Source organism: Phoxinus phoxinus (assembly GCF_949152265.1).
Source record: "Phoxinus phoxinus genome assembly, chromosome: 4".
In the NCBI taxonomy this organism is placed as follows: domain Eukaryota; kingdom Metazoa; phylum Chordata; class Actinopteri; order Cypriniformes; family Leuciscidae; genus Phoxinus; species Phoxinus phoxinus.
The window spans coordinates 27,114,034-27,136,433 of record NC_136879.1 but is presented as its reverse complement, the minus strand read 5'-3'; the positions used below and the strand labels follow the sequence as shown (position 1 = coordinate 27,136,433).

At 38.0% G+C, this 22,400-nt stretch overlaps 1 protein-coding gene across 1 annotated transcript in view; it reads right to left on the bottom strand.

The window, feature by feature from the left end:
* The window catches only part of rpa1 (replication protein A1), a 36,578-nt gene that overhangs the window by 5,567 nt on the left and 8,611 nt on the right, over positions 1-22,400 (bottom strand). The window contains exons 13-16 of the mRNA XM_079608907.1: positions 11,063-11,189; positions 3,481-3,657; positions 2,111-2,218; positions 1,693-1,779 (exon numbers count right to left, since the gene is read on the bottom strand). Of these exons, the coding sequence (XP_079465033.1) occupies positions 1,693-1,779; positions 2,111-2,218; positions 3,481-3,657; positions 11,063-11,189 (499 nt within the window). The remainder of the gene's footprint in view (positions 1-1,692; positions 1,780-2,110; positions 2,219-3,480; positions 3,658-11,062; positions 11,190-22,400) is intronic.

The window sequence follows — 22,400 nt, the reverse complement described above, 5'->3', positions numbered from 1 at the left end:
TGAACTTCAAAAAAAAGATTCCTTCCACCCTGATCACTACGCAATTTTAGCAAATATTTTGGCTTGAAAAGTAACAACAGTTTGTTACAGTGTGCATAAAATGTGTTGCGTTTTACACCGAGCCTTTATAACATTAGGTATGCACCAATATGAACATTTTGGCCGATACCAAAAAATCTTTATATTTGAAAGCCGATATACAATATATTGGCTGATAAATCTAAATTGATATAATTTTTGGAGAGCCTGATAAAAAAAAAAAAGGCTTACCATTAAAAGCCATGTCCCAAGCACTTCAACATAAATCAAACATGTACAATACAGTTGCCTAGTTTGAACCAGTGTAAGATTCCCTAACTTAAAATTTATTTTACACTGCGTTGGAGAATTGTTTTTTTAATAAATAAATAATGTATTGCCTTACAAAAATGCCTAAATGCAAACACGTGATTGGAAAACACGTATAAAGAATAAAAATACATTTGCCATGGATAAATAAAATGGAATAGCCTACGCATGGACAATAATGACATTATTTTAATTAAACCATGAAAATAATATGAGAGAAAAGTGTTAGTTAATAGCATCAATATTTTTTGAAAAAGAAACATCTAAAATTAATATTACCGTTTTAAATAACAGCATTGCTGTTTGAGCTGTGCTGAAGTACTTAAGTGCTGTTAGCGGGTTAATTGACTCAAAACGCATCAGATATTTATAAAACAAACATAAAATTTTAAGTTACATGCTAGTCAGAATGTGTAATTCTTGATGTGGATGCGCTCTTCCCGTAATGACACACTGTATGCCAACTTAACCCAAATAATTTACGTTGTGATGTTTAAGCTGCATTTGATTAAGCTTAAGATGGTCATGCTTTACTACAGCATGAATTAACCTTACCAAACTCATCCCATATGAGATCATTATATATATGAAATATGAATAAAATGTAAGTAACTTATGGCAGACTTGTGCTGCAGATGTTGCACTTAACTGTATTATCCTTTTCAGAGTGATTCCAATAATATTTTAAGCAATTCAAAACCAGAACAGTGCGTATCTGAAGTGAATCAGCTGAAGAAAATAATCTATTTATCGGGTTTAATATATCATCCTAATTTTCTTATAGGGTTGTTAACATTAAAAATGAACTTGTATTGACCAATACCCATATGGTGGTCGATATATTGTGCATCCCTAAATAACACGCATATATTTACGTGCCTTACTTTTCAAAAGTTTTAAAAGAAGTCTCTTATGCCCTCATGCATTCATTTGATTAGAAATAAAGTAGTATTTTGTCAAATATTAAAATTTAAAAAACTAACAGTCCTTCAGAAATAAATGTTATTATGCAGATTTGGTGTAATAGAAACAATTATTTTTATGTTTTTGCCGGATTCTCTGAATAGAAAGTTTCTAAAAAAAAAAAAAAAAGGGCTAAAAAAATTTAAATATTTTCTAAAACATTATGAAAGTACGGTACTACCATCACTGAATGCATCTTTTCTATATACAATGATGACTTTATATTGAAATAGTTATATTTATTTTTACTTATTGGTTATATGGTTATTGTATTCCTTAAATGATTAGTATTAGGTCAAACTGTAATTGGCCAACACCCAGCTGTACCTACATAGACCACATGCTGAAGGCCCCTGAGAGGTTTTTATCAACTAAACTTACATTGTAGGTCTCCAGCTTCACTCGGTTCCGGAAGACAAAAGTATTGAAGTTTGCAAGCTGAAAGACCTCGTCAAATGCAGCTTCGTTCTGTAAAAGCAAGGCAAGACAATATTACAAGAGACTTACAAAAAATTTCTCTTTAAAAATGTTTTGTTTATCTCTTAATATATGCACTCCATGAGAGATTGAATCAACCTCTCGGAGTAAGATCTCGTTAAAAATCCTTGGGCTTGAATGCCTACATCCTAAACTACACCACAAAAAGAACTCCAAATTGATACACAATGTGCTGCTCTTCAGTGTGTCTCGAGGCCAATCCTCAAGGCCACACTTTCATGTACCACACGGATGGAAAACATGGACAAAAAAAAAGAAGAAAAAAGAAAGAATGAGAAATAGACAGGAAGAAGAAACTCACCGAGTCCTTGAGTTGGCCGAGATAACTTGAGTTTTGGCCCAGAAGGGTCTCAGCACTTTCCTGAAAGCAAGTCACCCATTGGTTGTCTCCAAAATCAGCGACATTGGCCTGACAGAGAATGAGAGGACAATTAATAAAAAGCACAAAAGAATGAATTCACACCTAATTTATTAGAGGTCACATCCAACAACAAATCAGTAGATTTGGCAGTGATATTCAGAAAAGTGAGACAAGCCCTTAACATCAGAGCCTCTAGTGGTAAAGACAGTGATGTGCTTTGTAGACGAAAACAACAACAACATTTTTTTTTACTTTTCAACATGTCTGGATGCTGGAACCAAATAGAGCCTAAATGGAGTTATAACATTAAACTTCTATTTTTAAAGAATATGATTTCACTCTAACTTTAGTTAGTGTGTAATGTTGCTGTTTGAGCATAAACAACATCTGTAAAGTAACAACACTCAAAGTTCAAAGCAAAGGGAGATATTTTCTTTTAAAGAAATTGCTTTTTAAGGACTACAACAAACAGCTGGTAGGGACTACACAACATTCCTCCCGGGTTAGTGTCATCACCAACCCTAAAATTTTCATAAACCCCGCCCCCGGAACACGATTTATAGATTATCAAGACAGAATACACTAATCAATGAATAGAAGATAACTACACATAAGCTACATAAATTCACCAACTAACCATTCAGAAATGTTGTCTGCATGTTGTCACTTCTTACACTTTCTGACTATGCTTTGAACATAAAAGGCTAAAAGTTTTTGAAATGTTCAGTGCATGTCTGTGTGAGGTAAAAGGACACAAGCTCTTGAAGCTCTGCCCCCTGTGCCACAAGCAGCAGCTCATTTGCATTTAAAGGAACAGACAAAAACTGTCACAAAAAGTGACAACTTTAACATGCTATATAAAAATATCTGTGGGGTATTTTGAGCTGAAACATCACATTCACACAATGGGGACATCAAAGACTTATTTTACATCTTGTGAAAGGGGCATTATACCACCCCTTTATAACATTTTTGGCTGCAGACCAGCAGTAAGGATTTATTTATTTGCCCATTCCTGTCCTGTCCCAGAATTCAAGATGCAGCTTTAAATACAAAAAGGAGCAATTAACAAAACACTCTGAGCTGATTAACAGCAAAACAGAAATAAAGTGGGCTCAAATGAGCGATGCATTTAGAGCAGGAAAAACGCAACAAACTCTGCTACCATTGATTTCAGAAATGACTATTTTCAGAGAGCATAAAGAGGATGGCAGAGATATTTATTTTATAGGACAACCAGAGAATACTGACTGGAGGAGCTCCATGTATTATTTCAGAAGGGGCAAAAGAGCCAAGGGCAAGTCCCTTACCGAGAGCATGAGGCGATGTTTGAAGTCTGGAAACTCTTTGTCGCATTTCTCACAGCGGTACATGCCATTCTGCTGGTCCACCACCTTCTTGTTGCAGTCTTTACTGGGACAGGCCTGGTACAAGCAGTTCTCTTTTCGGATGTAGACTATGGTGGCGATGCAAGAGAAATAATCAGCCTGGGAAAAGACAGTAGACATCACAATTTAAGTTTATAGGATTTTTCTTTATAGAAGAGTAAAAGGAGACATAGGTACGGTTTCTGCAACAAAGCTGATTTGATTAAACAAAGTAGCAATTTATTACTATTTTGCACATAACGGATAGTAAAAAGAGAAGGTGCGTCTAAACGTTTGACTGGTAATGTATCAAATCTTTAAAGTTTTAGTGATATATGCAGGACTTGCATAACATGATATATAGTGTTTAATAAAAAAATTAAAAAAAAAAGCAACCTAGTTGCAAAATGGGCCAAGTAGAAAGGCATATAAAAACCCTATAGTTACATTAATATATAGACTTTTAAAAGTGGGATATGCAAAGCAGAGCATAATGCATAAACATAAAAAGGGCTTCTGAACAGGACTGGAGGCCGAAAGAAAAGAGCAGCCGTAGAGCACCTGGAGGGGAGGTCAAAGGCTCTGCGCTAAATGTATGCAGAAGAGACAATAGGAGGACAGGAAGTTCAGAGCCATTGGGGCTGGAGATAAAATTGGAGACAGCAATACTAGGAATTATTTGGCACTTTCACTGAATACGGTACACTTTGGTGTAGGGATGGGCGATATGGCCTAAAATCCATATTGCGATATACATTGCAGCCTCTTGCGATAACGATATATATATTATAATAAAACCATTTCAGAACAGGTTACACAGACCCCAAGGAAAGCCAAACAACTGCTAAATATATATTTTTTAAAAGAAAGAAAGAAACAGTATATGTCGTTTTGAGAACATTTATTGTGCAAAACTGTAATTATACAACATAATGTTGCAGATAAATAAAATTCAAGAACACTAGCTGCAGAGACTTTAAGTAGCCCTAATGTTTATATTATGGCTAGCAGCTTATAAAAAACCCAAATTCTAAATTAGAATATTGTGAAAAGGTTTTCATAAAGCTGTAAGTCATAATCATCAAAATTATAACAAATAAAGCATTGTAATATCTCACTTTGCATGTAATGAGTCTATATAATATATTAGTTTCACCTTTTACCTTTGCATGATATTCAAATTTTTCGCGTTTCACCTGTATACGTCAACTAAAGAAAATGCTTCAAGTATAAAGGTTTATTTACAGTAGTGCCATGCCATAGACAGTAAAAAGTGCAAAACAGTGCAGAAGGCACTCCAAATCAAATGTAGTTTTAGTTTGGCTATTTTTTTAAAGGACACAAAAGATGCAAAGAGCAGAAAAACTGATGTATACTCAGTTAAAAAGCAACACAACCACGAATCTTAAAATCGGGCACACACAGAGATTTTGTTTACACCACTACTTTGTGAATGCGCGCTGGTATTCAGTGACATGTTTCGTTTTGAGGTGGTAGAACAGATTAGTCGTGTGTGTTACCCCGAACTGTTGCCCCACACACTCTGTATAGTTTGCTGCTGCTCGTCGGACGCTTAAATCCGAACCAAGTCCAAACAATGGATGTTGCACCGATCTTTTTCACCAGCTCCTCCGTTTCGCTTTCAGCCATGTTTACTCAAGATGACGACGAATATGATGCGTTTCAGCCGGTTGCAGCTCGTGGCTCTAAATTTCGCGGGTAGATTGCGTCATCAACATGCATTATCGCGATAGTGCAATAGAATTAAAATCTCTATCGTAGGCCAATTTTGTATCGTTTATATCGCATATCGTTTATATCGCCCATTACTACTTTGGTGTCATAATGACTTTTCAGAAAACCTTAGAGGCAAAAAACACCATGTTACTGTTGTGACAACTATTAGATGAGCCAAATAAACTATTATCTAACTAAAATAACAGCATAATAATTTTCTGAGACTATTTGAAATGTTTTCAAACATTTAGTCATTGTAAGGAAACAAATTTCAAATATTTGCTCTCTTTACTATTTGGGAAAAATGTTTATCAACAACTACAACAACAACATTTGGTCCTAAACATGATAACCCCCTACTGATAGCTTAACAGGTAAAAATGTTAGAAAATTTGTACACCGAAAATAAAATGGCCATTTTAGACCCTGTTCTGTAGCCTTTTCATGGAAAGTACCTCATCTAGCACAGTAGATGGAGGGTGAGAAGAGAAAGGTGAAACTAATAAAAGTCTTAAAGAATCAGTTAAGGGCACGTTACTATTTTATACACATCGCACATTAGGAAAAAAAGATGGAGGACAGGCACAGGAGACTGCGGATTACAAGGTGAAAAAGGGGTCAGCGGCTGGACCTGAGCTTGACTCTGCTCGTCACAAGGCTCTAGAGAAACACATTAAATCAATTTTCCTACACACACAGCACCCATGTTTACCCTGGTGACATCGGTGCTGATGAGAGCATTAAGATAAAACCCCCCTGCAATGACCTACAATGAGCTTAAGAAACATTGCTCAGAAACCCAGGTCTTGATTCATATTTCTGCAGTAAAACTGACTCTTTAATGAAATGCAAAAAAAGGGCACTTTGCCTTTCCGCGGACTGAGAATTCAGCTCACAGTGGATTTATCATCTCTCTTTAGACCATAATCTATACAGAGCCTCTGGCAAAGTCTTAACCCCATATTTTCTAAGGAAATGGGATACAAAAGCAACAACAAATGGCAAAAACGTGTTACTACTGTAATTTATTTCTCTTCTAACAGGTTTAAAGCTGACCACCCAGTTGTTTCGCTTTGAGAATTCAACCCCAATTAACTTCTCGAATTGCTAGAATTGGTATTCCATGTCACTTCAAATAAATAAAAAGCCTCTCAGGAAATGTGAACGACAAAGGCAGAAATCATAGAGGGAAAAAAAGGCTTGAAATTCAATAATTTGAGTGAAATAGTGAAATATCACCGTAAATTACTGTCATGTCACTTAGTGACAAAAAATACCTCTAAACATTTCTGCCTCTGAAATACAATAATTAATCCAGTAAATTCCTATGTAATTATTGCCACATTTGTTTGGTAGATGAATGGGTCCTCACAGAGGGTGCAGAGAAGAACATTATTTCTAGTTTGCTGTCAATGTGGCTGACAATTTCACTTATTTTATACAAGATAGAGTTGCTGTTTGTGAAGTCAGAGCAAAGTTAATTGTTTCATCTATCAGCATAGAAAGAAAAATGCATATGTACCATTAACTGAATCAAACATCACGAAAACATCTAGTTTCCTATATATATATATATATATATATATATATATATATATATATATATATATATATATACATATATATATATATATATAAAAATAAGAACCTGTTTTAAAGCTGCAATCAATTTTTTGTGTGTTCAAAATTTACAAAATGTATGTAAGCGAGAATCCGTTTTCCAAACGGTGTTTTTGTCTTATCCTGAGTCACTACGGTACACCTATAATAAGTGTTTACATTCAGACTATTTTAGACTGGTACGGGTAGTACCACAGTGGAGTAGCCCAGTACCTGCATGACTCGTCATAGACAAACAGAGAGAAGTAACTCCGGCTACAATGTTTTTCCGCAAGATGCATGCAGCTCTGTTTATTTACCGCTAGAGCGACAAAAGTAACGGACTGCAGCTTTAAATTCCCAATGTGATTTCCATACCTTTTAAACGTTTTATTTCCACGATTTTTCCTGTTTTTAGTTGATACTGGTTAAGAACGAAAAGGATAATATCTTCAATAAAGATTTCTAAAAGTGCAATTACTTGCTGATATATGACATATTTAAAAAATGAATACAAAATAACCTTTTTGAACTTCTCCAGGCCTGGAAATCAATTTTAAAATTATTTTCAAATAACTTTGACAAGGAGTTCCAAGGCAGCATTGGGACAGAAAACTAGGACAAACTTTTTTTGAGGAATGTAGTTAATTACAAAGAACTGGCTGTGAGCTTTTAGCGACCTGAACTTGTGTCCCAACAGAGCAGAAAGGATGAGATCAGGGTGAAAACATGAGTGCATCTCATCTCAGAGAAGAAACTTTTATGAGGTTAACGCACGGGCCGGTGGTCCATCACAGCCAGGTATTTAAGCAAGTACAGACTTTTAAAAAACATCCAGTGTCTCTGTGCTAAATCAAATACTTTTTCACAGTACAGAACGCATACATCAGAGATTTATAATGATGCGATTGTGTCCTCCCATTTTTCACCCTCTCATCTGATTCGGACTTCATTCTGCGTATGACACCCCCCTCCCCTTTTCATTGATGTGCTCTCTCTCTCTCTCTATAAGATATTAATTTCTCCCTTTTTTCTGGACATCCCCTCTTTAATATTTCCACTCAAACACAGATTATAATCTCCCATCATTCATGACTAAATAAAAAACAGCCTGTGATGTTTAACTCTTGTTCTCAGGTATAAAATAAACAGATCCTTGAAAACAAAACAATGGAGTGGATATGGCAATTGCCATCTCTTACAAAAAAAGTCATAGATATTAACTTAACATTACAATAATAAACTCTCTCCAACCAAACAAGACCAAGTTAGGCAAATACACAAATTAATATTTATTTAGTTTTAATAATTTAATTTAGAAAAATAATCTAAATTAAAATTATTTTGCTGCGATATTAGGGCTGTCGTGGTGAAGGAATTTCCCTTGCAGTAATTGAGTTGCTCAATTGCGTGATATGTTAGCCTGGGAAAACCCAGACCACTTCCGGCAAATTTAGATTTGCTCTGCAAGTGGGTCTGGCAAAGAGCCCATTGAAACCCATTTCCAATCCGTCGAAATCGCGGCACCAATCAGAAACGTTGGGGCGGGCTTTACACGATGACGACAGAGCAGAGACGGTGACGCAGATTTTGTACATTACAGAGATGGATGCCGCCGTGGAACATCACAACATCACTCGTTCGAATCAGCTATCGCGTCTGTTTCAAGCGATTTAAAATTGTCATTTTCGTTAACACAAACAGAATTGCTGAGAGTCTCGAGATGTTTCTCCGTCGCTCTGCATACGTCATGTCATTCATCGCTCTGATTGGTTTTAGATCTATCCGACGTCCGTTGGTGACGCCCCTGTGGAAATGAATTGTCTATGGAGCTTTGCCAGACCCTTACTCAGTTACAACTGAGAGTGGTCTGGGTTTTCCCAGGCTAGTGATATGTGGTATTATAACCATTTATTCATTTAGATTTATTTAGATTTATTTGATGCTATGTAAATAAATGTTACGATGTGGTCAGCATGCACAAAAACGAGGACATTTTCAGTAACCAATGTAACAGAAACTAAACAGCATCTCTGCGCATTGAAAGGCTGTCACTCAGCGCGCAGTTACATTATGGCAACGGACTGTATTTGAGTGAGTCATTAAACCAGGGGTCACCAAGTGCAGTCCTCGAGGGCCGCGGTCCTGCAGAGTTTACCGTCCTGTAGACTAAACTCTGCAGGACAGCAGCCCTCCAGGACCGAGTTTGGTGAGCCCTGCATTAAACCGTTAATTCAACGAACGCGCTCAAAAACGCTGATTCATTAAAAGATAGATGTAATGAAACTAGGTGTATTTTATTTTTTACACTTTGAGCTCCACTTTTCAAGGCTGACCAGCAATGCGTCGCATGGGTAACACCGAAGCTTCAATTAATAGAGACCAATGGCATTGATTCAATGTGTGACTCGCTGATTTTTTTTTCCTGTGGCTTCCTCGCACTGTGGAATGCTGATCAGTTCTGTCGCTGACGCCATTCATGGCAAATACCCTTAAACGTTAAAAGGGTGATACAACAAATATTTCTCTTTCCTTGGACACGGCAACCTTTTCACGAATATGACTTGACCTCAAAGACAGACGCAGGTAATCACTCACGCTCAATCTCTCATTCACTGTGTTTAGGCTTAAGTGCAAATCCCCAAAGCCTCTGCACAAATCACCATGATAAACAGTCTTGTTATCATTATTAACTTATTTAACATTCAATACACATGCACCAAGTATAAAACGAGAAGGGTATAGCCTTGTGAAAAAAGAAAACGCGAATATCGTGGTTGCTGCGGTTACTTGATTTCCTCTGCGGTTGGCTTGTCAGTAGCGCGGTACTACAATATTGTTGCGATAGCCCTATGCGATATTCAAATTGGCATTTACAATTGTGAAATTTCTCTGGTACTGGTCTCATCCATAAAATTGGTATCGTGACAACCGTACTCCCACATATATGCCAGATTTTTTTTTTAACTAGGCAGCAGACAAGGTCAGACTTATTATGCAGCTTATCTAGTATAATCTCTTAATTATTAGGCTCAGTAAATGGAGTCCTGCTAATCTCCATTCTCTATCTCCAGCGCTGAATGAGAGTAATGCTTAAGCACACACCTTGGGAAGATGGGAAGGGCATTACCATGTGTGATTAATGAGCAAAGAAAAAAGTAACAGTGTAACTAAATGACTGCATCCCCATGTCTTCTGTTTCAGAACATGCTCCACGCAGGACAGACTGATTACTAACTAATCAGATGAACAGACAATTAAGGTGATGCTCTACAAGACACTTTAGAGGAATTCCTAAATAGGGTCATATTTATGTCTCAACTATCTCCTCCTGTTCTTGGCACCAAATTTTTGTTTTGTTTTTATATGGCCATTTTGCACCCTCTAACTCAGTGGTTCTCAAAGTGTGGGGTAAGGATGCTGCAGGGGGGGGCGCGGGAGATCCGCAGAAGAAAAAACAGCCGTTGCAACAGCGTTCGAGTAGCTGTTAGTGCTCTGCCTTAATAAAGCAGCATCTAACGGCAATTACACTGAATCGTTCTTCAGACCGTTGACTTGTCACTGTTGGAACAAGCCCAACATAGAAGTTGCTCGCTATAGAAAAGCACCTCTTCTGCGGACCGAATCACAAGCTGCGATTGTGAACGCGCAAGCAAATTCGCTGCTTTGCGTGTTCCGGTGAGAAGACGAACAAGAAGCTGAGCTTGTGACGTGAGGCGCTGTCAAAAGCAGTTATATATTTGCGCTTTTATATCACACCATTACTGTTTTACTGTATTTTTGATCAAATCAATGCAGCCTTAGTGAGCATTAAAAACTTCTCAACATTTAACATAAAATTCATAATTATTCCAAATTTCTGACCAGTAGTGCACGTATACAAGTTTGTCATGCGTTACATAATGACCTATAATAAATTGTATAGTAAGCTTTGGTTATGTATAAATGTGTGCAACCAAGTGTTTGGGGTTTCTGACAATAGAAATCTGATGATTTCAGAATGAGAATATTTAAAAATATTAAATATAATTAAATATACAATTTAAATAAATAAAAAATATAATCTTAAAGTTATGTAGATATATAAATAAATAAAAATGTAATAAAGTAATTTTTTTGGAAATGTATTCTCTACACAGACGACAAAATAAATCTCTTTGAGAGTCAACTAAATGTTTGGGCAACATACTTTGTCTCCATGGCCTAAGTGCTCATTCTTGACTTCCGCCAGGGTCTTCCAGTTTGTGTTTCCACCACCAGGTCCTCTCAATTCAGTCATCGACTGTCCATCCATAGCATGTCCTTCCTTATCATACCTGTTTAAAAAGAAAAATAGCTTTTAATGCTGTCAATCATCAAAAAAATTAATCAGTCAGACATCTGTTCGTCTCTACATACAAGGCAATACATCATCTGTTCAGGCAGATAAGTAGCTGATATCTTAACTAGATCTACAGAGACTGAAAGAGGCATTGACTAGCTAGGGAGATACAAGCAAAAAACAGCAGCGGATGCAGAGGTGCTGGGGGCTACTTGTGAAACGAATCAAGTGTAGGAATGGTTCAGGGAGATGGGGTCAGGGCTGGAATGGTGAAATCAGAAACCCATTTTCACTGACGCTCCAGAGTGGCTGGGAAGGAAGAGAGAGAATAAAAGAAACAAAGCTCTCTCAGGATGAAGCCGTGTGTCTGAGGAATCGATATAGCATTATAATCTAGAGACCGTAGGACTGGGTACCAGAGGGGTAGGACGGGGTGGATCGGTAAATACAAGGGTTCAGGGCTTGTTCTGGGATGCACGACTAATTGAAAATATCCACATTAATAGACAAGCGTGTGGCCCTGGAAGAATGGGCTGTGTATTTTTTCCAACTGAAAAATGGGCTTAATTCTAAAGCGCAGTTTCACCTATGCTTTCAGCTTCTTTGTTATATCGACACACTTGCGAAATTCCCAAAATAATTCCCTTAAATATATCGCTAGTCGTGCGTTGCAAAAAGGATCAGCCTACTTATGAAAAAATTGTCCCCACCATTTCCAGCACGATTAAATGAATAGCAGATATTAAAAAAGTCAGGCCTGTTGTCAAGTGTATTCATAGTGTGAAAAGTGATACTATGCTGGAATAAAGAAAAACTAATTATTGGTCATAAAATAAACAATACAGCAGAATAAAACAAACGCTTCACAGACAATACCTGATGGGTGTGTGGTAATTGGCTGACTGAGCTCAAATGTATGGATGACGGGCAGTGCCATCGAGGAAGGCAGAATGAACACCAGAGGAGCAAATTGGAAATGGCATGTGCTTTAGAGCAGTGGAGTGACAGGCTGGCGCTCAGTGCAGCGTGTCTGAACTGAGCAGAGCAGACAACAAGAGGAAAGCAGCGAGATTGAGCACTGAACGGAGTGTCACATGTCAGAGGACATGAAATACTTGTGACTGGAATAGTAAGAGAGGCAAAAAAAAGAATAATAATATGCATGCATCTATCAGGGTCTGCCATTAATAGAGTCTTGGCTGAACACTCTTTCAACAATTGTTTAAAAAAATGTTTTGCTGCTTTCAAAAAATTAAGTGTAAATAAACATTTCAATATGGCATAACTAGGTCCTTCACATAAAATAAGTAGATCATTAGCGTACTGATTAAAACCAGGTATACAGTAATTACAGTAAGTTCATGAGGGGGGGGACAAATAAAAAGGGTTTTTCTTTAGAATAAAACTTTACGTTAGCTTCCATTGTAATATCCGATTATAGTTTTGAATTATCAAAGCGAGAACATACATTAGGCCTATTGATGCATTTACTGTCGCTATTCCAGAATATTACGAATATTAGGACTATAACTCCTGCATCGATTCAGTCTAACATGTATTTTGTAGATTATAGAAACAAACCAATTTAAAGCATAAGCACTGACACTGCAGGGCAAATTATGGTTTTGCATGAATTATCTAAGCTGTGACATACAGCCTCAAAAATATCAGTGTATATTTTACAAACTATAAACACTTTTTGCTAGTTACTTATCTGTATTTAAATGTCAAAAACAAAAATCAACATTACATGGTTGAAAACACTGAACAGTTGTGATGCATAACGAGACTTGAGCGTGTCCGTCTCTGGCTCAGCCAAAGCGTGAATGCAGATTTTAACTTTGTGATTGATAATGTGAGGCACAGCGGTGTGATTGTATGCTTCAAAGGATTAATTATCAAAAGTAAAAATATATTATTTGTCTTTTGGAAACTGCATTCAAATCCATTTGGCTCAAAAATCTGAAGGGGGCATGTGCCACACACATAGGCTTCTGAAGAGAATATAAACACACCCGACATATGGACTGCTTTCATGGAGCTTGGCAGTATAAATTCTCTTCTGCTGTATGGAAAAGCATAAACATTCTTCCTAAGATCTCCATTTGTGTTTCACAGAAGAAAACACTGGTTTGGAACAACATGAAGCTGAGTAAACAACGTTTTCATTTTTGGGTTAACAATTCCTTTGACCTGGAAACACCACGGCAGCCAGCGTTCTCTAAAAGCTTATTGTACAGTACAATAGCGTTCCCCAAGGAGAACTTTGGTCATGACAAGTGAGCCAAGCGGACACCAGCCAAAATTCCCTTAAATCGGACTCACTGAGAATCATGACCCTCGCTTAATATCTCACATTGAGTTTGATGGAGATATCTAGTGTAGGTAGGGCGAGTGCAAGCACAGACAGACTCCTGGGTGTGCGTTGCTTTATTCCGCATGCTGGTTTGAAGGCTCTGACAGGTGGGGTGGAGGCAGGAGAGGTTTCACTGCCTCTGAGAAGACTGTTGAAAATGAGCCAGTCAGGGTAATTGGCAACCTATGAGTAAGAGTGCATCAGTGAACGAGAAAGAATGATAATGAACAGGGCGAGAGTGACAGTGTGAGGAACGACGGGAGGCATGACCGATGGTGGAGTGTGAAGTCCACTCTGCAGGAGGAGCAGCTTGAGAGTGTTTCTAATATCTGACGCCATCTAGTGGACAAAAGAATGCTTGCATCATATGCTGAGATATCCATTACCTAGCAGCATTAAGGGTTAGTTTATATGCTTATAGAAACTTTGACCAAATGTGTAAACTGACTGCTAGACTAAAACCAACCGAGGCAAGTAGTAGTGACCAACATGGGTTTTTCCCAATTACTGATATCTAAAGAACTGGGTTCAGGTGCAATATGCACATTGCACCTGGACCCAGTTAAGACAGACACCATTTGACCTATGAAGTTCCGTGTATTTTTCTGTCATTACCGGTGACAGAGCAATTGTTTGCCAAAAATTTTAGAGCTGAGCATAAAAAGAAAATAAATATTTACTATAAAATTTCTTTTCCCAGGCTCGGAAACTGCAAATTTAAAATTTCTTGATATATGTAGGGGTGTCCAAAAGAGAATTACATAAAACTGACATTTACTCAAACCATATTTACACACGTGTGTAAACAAAACCATGTATCTCAGACATTCGATCATTAATGAATTTTTAACATTAGGCTAAATAAAAATCATAGAAGTAGGCAGGAACATGCATTAAACTACATATTCCTTTAAATCCTGCACTATAACTTTAGAAGAAATGAAATGCTTTGTCTTGAGTGTTAAATTACACAATGGCAGAAATTCTGACAGTAAAGCAGCACAGCGACGACAACTCCCCCTACGCTGAGCTCCGGAGCGTGAGAACGAAGGATCCTCAATCAATGTGATTAATTGGATTGACTTTAAATGGCAGGCAACATCTGAGTGCCCCAACATGTTCAACTCCACAGGGACCAGACTTCAAGGGTAAATCCCACTGGGCCTACAGCTTAACAGATCAAAGATGGACACGTCATTTAGAGTCAAAATGAAAGTGTTAGTAACACATTTCACTTACATGATGTAATGCATTTCCAAGTAAAACAGGAGACGCAACTGAATAAAATTCAAGAGGAAAAGAAAAAAAGAAAATAAAACCAGGATGTGTGACAAATGGTTGGAGGGGAGAGGCTAAAAAACAAAAGTACTTGGTGATGCTGCTCAGTCACAGAAAGAAAAAAAAAATTAAAGCAAAGTATTAGACAAACTTTCCTTTGGACTACTGTGCACAATAAGACTGGGAATGTGTATAAAGAAAACAGAATTTGGATCATAAAAGCTGAACGATTACAGAAGCATTAACAGTAAATACTGTTAAAGACGTATTTAGGCACAGTAATAGTTTGGTTATCCAGCAAGTGACCTTAACAGATGAATATTTATGGACTTAAAAACAACAACAACCGTATTTATCTTCTTAGCGCATTATTTTAACCACTGGTAGCAGAAAAATGGACCGCTACAACAGCTGCAAATTAAAGTTACAACTTCGAGAGGTCTCAGAAGTAGAGAACTGGAAGTGTGTCAAGTGGCTGAATGAGTCCTTGTACTGCAGACCTCAACACCTCCAGGTTCAAAACACCACTTAATGCAGCTCTGCTAATTGAAGGACATCCATTGATTCCACGGTGGCCCACTGGACCTTCAGAAATATGGCCAAGAGGCCGTGCACAGCGCATTGGCCCACGATTTGAATGCTCATTATCACTGGCTTTCCAAGTGAGAAGAGGACAGACGTGAGCCTAGAGACTAAGCAGTTGAACTTACCTACGACTGGATCAGCAAAATTTAAGTTCTGAAACGTCACTGACAAATAGCATTTTTAGTCCTACAAACAATGCAAGGAAATACACAGTCCAAGTCCTATGCACTGCCATGCAGAGGAACCAGATGCTGTGAGCTGACACTCCAAAACTGTAAGGAAAGCTGCTCTACCTCACCCTGTGTTCAGTCACAATCCACTACACTCATTATGTAAATGAAGCCTTCAGATCCCCCCCAAAAATAATTACTCTCTCAAAATGATAGACTAGAGGCTGGCGAAACAGGTTTTAATCGCTTGTCAAAATGTCCAAAAAAGTGGTAGAAAATAAAGTGAATTTCTATTCTGCAGCCCCTCTTATGCACCACTTTCATCTTATTTCCCTTCAAGGCTGGGGGTATGTGTTACTGGTAGGTAAATAAATGGGGCACACAGAGAGAAATTGATTGAAACCAGCAGGGAGAATGGAGAGAGACACTCATGGACAGCTTCGGCCAGGTGGGCTGTTAGGTGGCGAGTATGGATCATAAACACAGGTAGAAAGTAAGTAGTCAGTGTGACCCTATAAAAAAAACAGGGTTAAGTGAGATTCGAGGCTGAGTAATACTTCATATGTTGCATACCAGGGCTCCAGACTGCGACCAAATGGTCGCATTTTGCGACCTTTTCTCCTGCCGGTGGGACTACATTTTGTTGGAGGTCGCACTGGTGCCACAACTACGCTGCCCAACTGATAAGAACTGCCATTTCTGTTGCATATAAGAAACACGAAACAACAAACGAAATAAACAGAGCAATTCCAAGTGTCCTCGCACCATCGGTGCTCGGGCCCTAATGAAAGCAGAACGAAACCACGCTACTCCTTTGAGCTGCGCAGACCGTTTATCAGCTCGAACCAATAATAGGCAGCGCAAGCTCAGAACAGGTTAACTAATGTTTGGCCAATCTCGATCACGTGACAATACTACATAGCGCTGGGTGATCTATTGAGAGGCATTTAAATTCAGCGTAGATACAGAATTCTCTGTTACAAACCAGATATTAGATCAAACAGCGCTGACGTGGAAACCAGCAGAAACAGATGCCATGAACGAACAAGTTATTTCAATCCACTAGGAATGGGTATCATTAAGGTGGTATTACTGCTCTTACCGATACTGCTTATGAATGCAGTTCTTTAACAGTATTCTTTAACAGTATACTAGCAGTTCTTCTTTTATTTATTTTTTATATACAAATAAAAACAAAAAACGAATTAACATAATTAACATTCCTTTATAATATGAAATGTAAAATCTATAGCAAAAGAAATAGCATTGTTTGAACAAAATGAATCCAAAACATCCATTTGTAAATGGACCAGTGCAGGAATGTTTTGTGTTTTATATGCATAAGTTAAGATACAATAAGAAAAAGAACAAAGAAACAAAGTACAAACAAATGGTCAAATAAATATACAATAAAACAAAGATACAAATGAAATGCAGTGCTTTCATTTCAGATAATTGCGCAGTTAGTGTGATTTTATTAGCTCTTTTTATTGTCAAACACATCCCACAATTTAGCAACCGAAGAGACTGCATTTTACAGGAATCACCGAGTGCGGATTCTGACGTCAAGTTTGGGTTTTAGAGAGAATTGACAAGTATGTATGTATGGCGCACCGAAGGGAAGTTGAAGGGAAGGAAGTTGTGCTAGACAGAACGCAGCTAGTTTTTAATAGTTTTACCTCAAATATATTTTTTATAATCATTTATAATCATCAACCCAAAATCAAAAATAAAATTAGATTAATATCAAAGTACTAAAGTGTAACCAGACTAGGGGTGTGCGATATTACGATTTTTGATCGTGGACGATTAAAATGTCTCCACGATCTGCTTTTGAAGAAATATCGTAGGATCGTGCATTTTATCAGTTTGCATTTCTGGCGCCTCGTCTCAACATACTGTACAGCGCGACGTATATCCACATGAAATGCAGAGGAACGGGACACTGTAGTTCATAAAAATTAATTATTTGCATGTGCTTTAAAGGCTTGCCGGTTAAACATGTCATTCGCTGCTGGTGCGCTGTTCTAACGAGCGCTTTTCTAAGCACAAACACCCGATGTGCGCATGCACTAAAAGCCTGTCTAACAGCGTCTGATTACTGGACTAAGTTATCTTTCGAGTCTTATTGCGCTAATACTGTCAAATACACACAAGGTTTACATAAAGTTGGTTATGTCTAAAGTGAAAGAACAGTAGAAAAAATTAAGAAAAAATCTGCTTGTCAAATGTGTGTATTAGACTCGTTGCGTGCAGATCTTAAAGTGACAGTAGCCCTAATAGTAAACATGCAGCCGCTTGTCCTTAAAGGGATAGTTACCCAAAAATAAAAATGATGTCATTATTTACTCACTCTCTAATGTTGTTCCAAACCTGTATTAATTTCTTTCTTGTGCTGAACACAAAAGAAGATATTTTGAGGAGTGTGGCTAACCGGGCGGTTGCTGGTCCCCATTGACTACCATAGTAGGAAAAAACTATTATGGAAGTCACTGGGGTATAGGGTTGGGCATCGTTTTGATTTGAACGATTCTGATTCCGATTCCGATTCTTCCTTTCGATTTCGGTTCTTTTCGATTCTCGATTCTGATTCTTTGAGGGGCGGAGTCATTTTATTTTGATCCGAATGTTCCAATACATATAAATAAAACATCTCCAGTTAACTAGCAGAGCATTCATGTCGTTCGTTTGATAAATAAGAGACGATCTAGCACTGAAATGTGCGATCATTGGTGCGGATACAGTGTTTTCTCTTCTGGCTCGCGCACACCGCACTGTCTTCACTCGGACGCGCGCTTCAATTCGTTGAGGAGACTATTTGTTCCGGTCAAATCACAAAATATAATGCACACAAACGTGTCCCTGCTTGATATATAACCACTGCTAAGGAGCATAATCGGTTTTGATGAGAAAAAAAATAACTATACGAGTGCGGTCCAGAACATCTGAGACGCTTGACGAAAGTTCTACCACTGGACCATTAAGGTACACGTTAAATAAGTGCAGCAGATTTATGCATTTATTCATACAATAATTATTGGCACTGACAACATGTATTACATCTCATTAAACGACAACTTAAACCCCATGTACTATTTAAATCGATTGTTGGACTTAATGTTATTGTACATATATGTGATTTAGCATTGTATTACCAACCCCCACCCCACCTGTCCCACCCACTTTTTAAAACAGTTACGCCACTGGACACTCCTTGTTAATTTGTACACCATGCAGTTTGTCAAGTGTTGCACTGTGGAGTGCCGACTCAGGCTTTTTTTAAAGTGAAATAAAGCCACACTTTTGAGCGCCGCTTACCGTGCTCCAAGGCTGCAACAGAACAAGCGGGCGCGGCAAGCACTTTCGAAAAAAACGGTGGCCACTATGGAAACCAAAACTTGCACGGAAGTTTTTTCTCTAAACGATTCCAATGGCATCGTTATTTTTTAAACGGTTCCAAGTTGGAACCGGTTCTCGATGCCCAACCCTACTGGGGTACATCAACTGTTTGGTTACCCACATTCCTCCAAATAACTTTTATTTTCAACAGAAGAGGGAGACTTATTCGGGTTTAAAACGGCTTGAGAGAATTAACATTTTTGGGAGAACTATCCCTGTTAATAAAACAACAAAATACAAAGAGCAAATCCCTCACTCTTGACTGAGAACTTTAATAGCTTTAATAAGAATCAATGTAGAATTTATACAGTGAAGTCTATGTTGTGTTTTATTTTCATATTTGTTAATTTAATTACTTTCTTCAATGCTGTTAAATACACCTGTAGCTGAAAAAATAAAGCACTGTTTATTTAATTTGTATATTAAGTTGTGTATGTGTATCTTTGTTCTTAATTTTTAATAACAAAGAAAATGACAAAGATTTTTTATCTTTGCCACTTATATTTTGTCACCTAAGGCTTTGTTTTTAAAATAGGGACATTAGTTTGGCTGTGATGCTCAGTCACTTGCAAAATAGTAAAACCAACATGAAAAGGAATCGTGATAAAATCGTGAATCGTGATTTTCCTGAAAAAAATTGTGATGAGATATTTTTGCCATATCACCCACCCCTAAACCAAACTAAACTTTTGTTATCTCGGCCATCGCCACTGCGCGCTGTAGCTCTGAGAGAGATCTCCCTTCTGGATTGCGAATGACAAAAATGCACCACATTCACATGGTTTATCGCATATAGAAACAGCTGGCCATACCGATCCTGCTGTGTTTCAATTTAGCACCGGGGCTCATTTAATACCGGGTTTCGGTACCCATCCCTGTATGTTTTTACAATATTCATTTCAGGGTTCATGCAAACTTATAAGAGTGAAATTAAACCACTTTAAGGACTTTTTGAAGAGCTTTACACTTTTTTCAGCACTTCAAGGCTCTAAATATCATCCCATTTGAATGTTATTTTTATTGTGATGACTTGTAAAACTAAGTTTCAAGATATAGGAAAACTAACACTGTGGCAAACAAACACTTTAAAAAAAAGACATGAAATTACCACTATAACCAGAGGAGCACTTATTGACTTGATTTTTTTTTTTTTTGCACTTTACTGTAGTTAATAAAAGTTAATAAAAAAATGCATCTCAATTCAAGCTCCGTGTTTTAGTCAAATTTCAAGTAAACAAACAAGCAGCGATTGCGGGCCCAAGCCGGTGGCACCGCCACCCTGGTGCCTTTAGTTCCACTGAAGGCGAAGCACTGCTACTTGGGCGGAGTGATAACCGCAGCACCTGAGACGCGCCGTGGTGAGGAGCAGAGAGTTCGTTCAGAGCGCGTCTCAGGTGCTGCGGTTATCACTCCGCCCAAGTAGCAGTGCTTCGCCTTCAGAGAATATAGTTCCCAGTATTTATGGTTAAAATATGTCTGTGTCTCATGTGACTTTGTTTTTTGTACACTCTGTGACTATACAAGTCACAACATGTAAATAGGAAAATGTTTGCTTTATTTTGTCACTTATTTGGATTAGTATGCTAGCTGCAACCATTTACATCCAGTCTTTGTGCTAAGCTAGGCTAGCGGTGGGTGCGTCAAACAGACTTATAGCACGCACGGAGATGAAAAAGGTATGTATGGACTTATCTAACTCTGGGGAATAAGTTGAATAGGCTAAAGTCCCAAAAAGTCGGAGTGTTCCTTTAAACTAAACTAGCCCCCCTCCTCACACACACTCACACACACAGAGGGGCAGAGGGAAAATGCTCCAAACAGTACACATTCAAACCAAAATATCTGACTTCCTGTTGGTCGGAGCTAATGACTGTAAATTAGAAAGTTGTCCGGATCGAAGAGAAGAATATACGTACCGAGTTTGGTTACTGTAGGTAAAACTAATACCCCATTTTTGACTAAAGGTGGCGCTACTGAGCCCCTTACCACGCCCGTTTCTGAAACTTCGCACATGTCTATTACACAATAAATGTGATATGCATGTTGAGTTTCATGCAATTTGAAGCATGTTAAGAGCCTCAAATGCATCCAAAAAGAATATAAAAGTTTAAAGCGTTGCCATGGCGACAGTATTAAAGATATCAATAATCCTTTCACAGGTCTACATCTGCCGTGTGTTTACATTATACAGATGAAGTTTGAAGCAAATCGGGTAAAAATAAGAGGGTGATTTCAAAGCATTTTGAAAGTGACACACTTCCTGCTGCCAGTTGGTGGCGCTATAACTTTGACTCACAATAGTCACATCCATGTGATCGGCCTCTTACAGCGAACACACTGCTGAAGTTTCATCAAGATCAATAAATGTATGCAGAAGTTATAACACACTTCCTGTTTCCAATATTCGCCATAAATTCGTTTCCTCGCCACGGCCAAACCGTTCGAGATATCAAAAATCCCCTCGCAACTTTTCATCCTCAATGTCTTGACTTCATGCACACCGAGTTTCGTGGTGATTGGTTGAATCGTCTAGGAGGAGTATTTTAAATTCCATTGCATGTGTTTTTTAAACTACGCCAAATCGGCGACTTCCTGTTGGGCTGGGGTAAAAAGTCAGAGCACGAAGGATATATGAACCGATGAGATCTATAAGTGTACAGAGTTTCATATTATTTCATGCAAGCGTGTTTGATTTATGGACCAAGTTTTCGGACCCCGTTCCAGGGGGCGCTGTCGAGCCCCCCTGCCACGCCCGGATACCAGCTTCAGTCCGGCTCTAATGGCCGCGGGTTCTGACCCGTGTGCAAAGTTTCAAGAGATTTTGAGCACGTTAAGGCCCCCAAAAGTGGCAAAAACCTTGAAAAAATTTTATTATAAAGAAGAAGAAGAAGAAGAAGAAGAATAACAAAAAACCCTTAGAAGAACAATAGGGCTCTGCGCCCTTTCAGGGCTTGGGCCCTAATTAAATATTTTTAGTGACTGCACTTAATGCAAAACAATAGTAATGAGCCCTGCATACAGACCATTTAAATGGATAGCTTAATTTTAATTTACTCACCCTCATTTTGTTCTAAACCTGTATGATTCTATTCTATTTTGAGGAACGTTAGGGTTAAAACAACATTGAATTACTATTTGCAGGTAATACATTATCAAATAGTTAAAATTAACTACCTAGTTAAAATTACACTTCTATCTAGTTTATATTTAAAAGTGGAGCTGTAAAAACAGATGATCCCAGTTCATCTGTTGAGCTCACATAAAACTACAGCAAACGGAAAAGCATTATTACATGGATTGACAATTTAGATGACAATTTATGTTTGCCACTGAAAGTGCACAATGATTGTGGCTTACTCAAATCATCACAATCTGGTGATTATATAATTACTTTGACAGGTCTATTCTAGCTATTTTA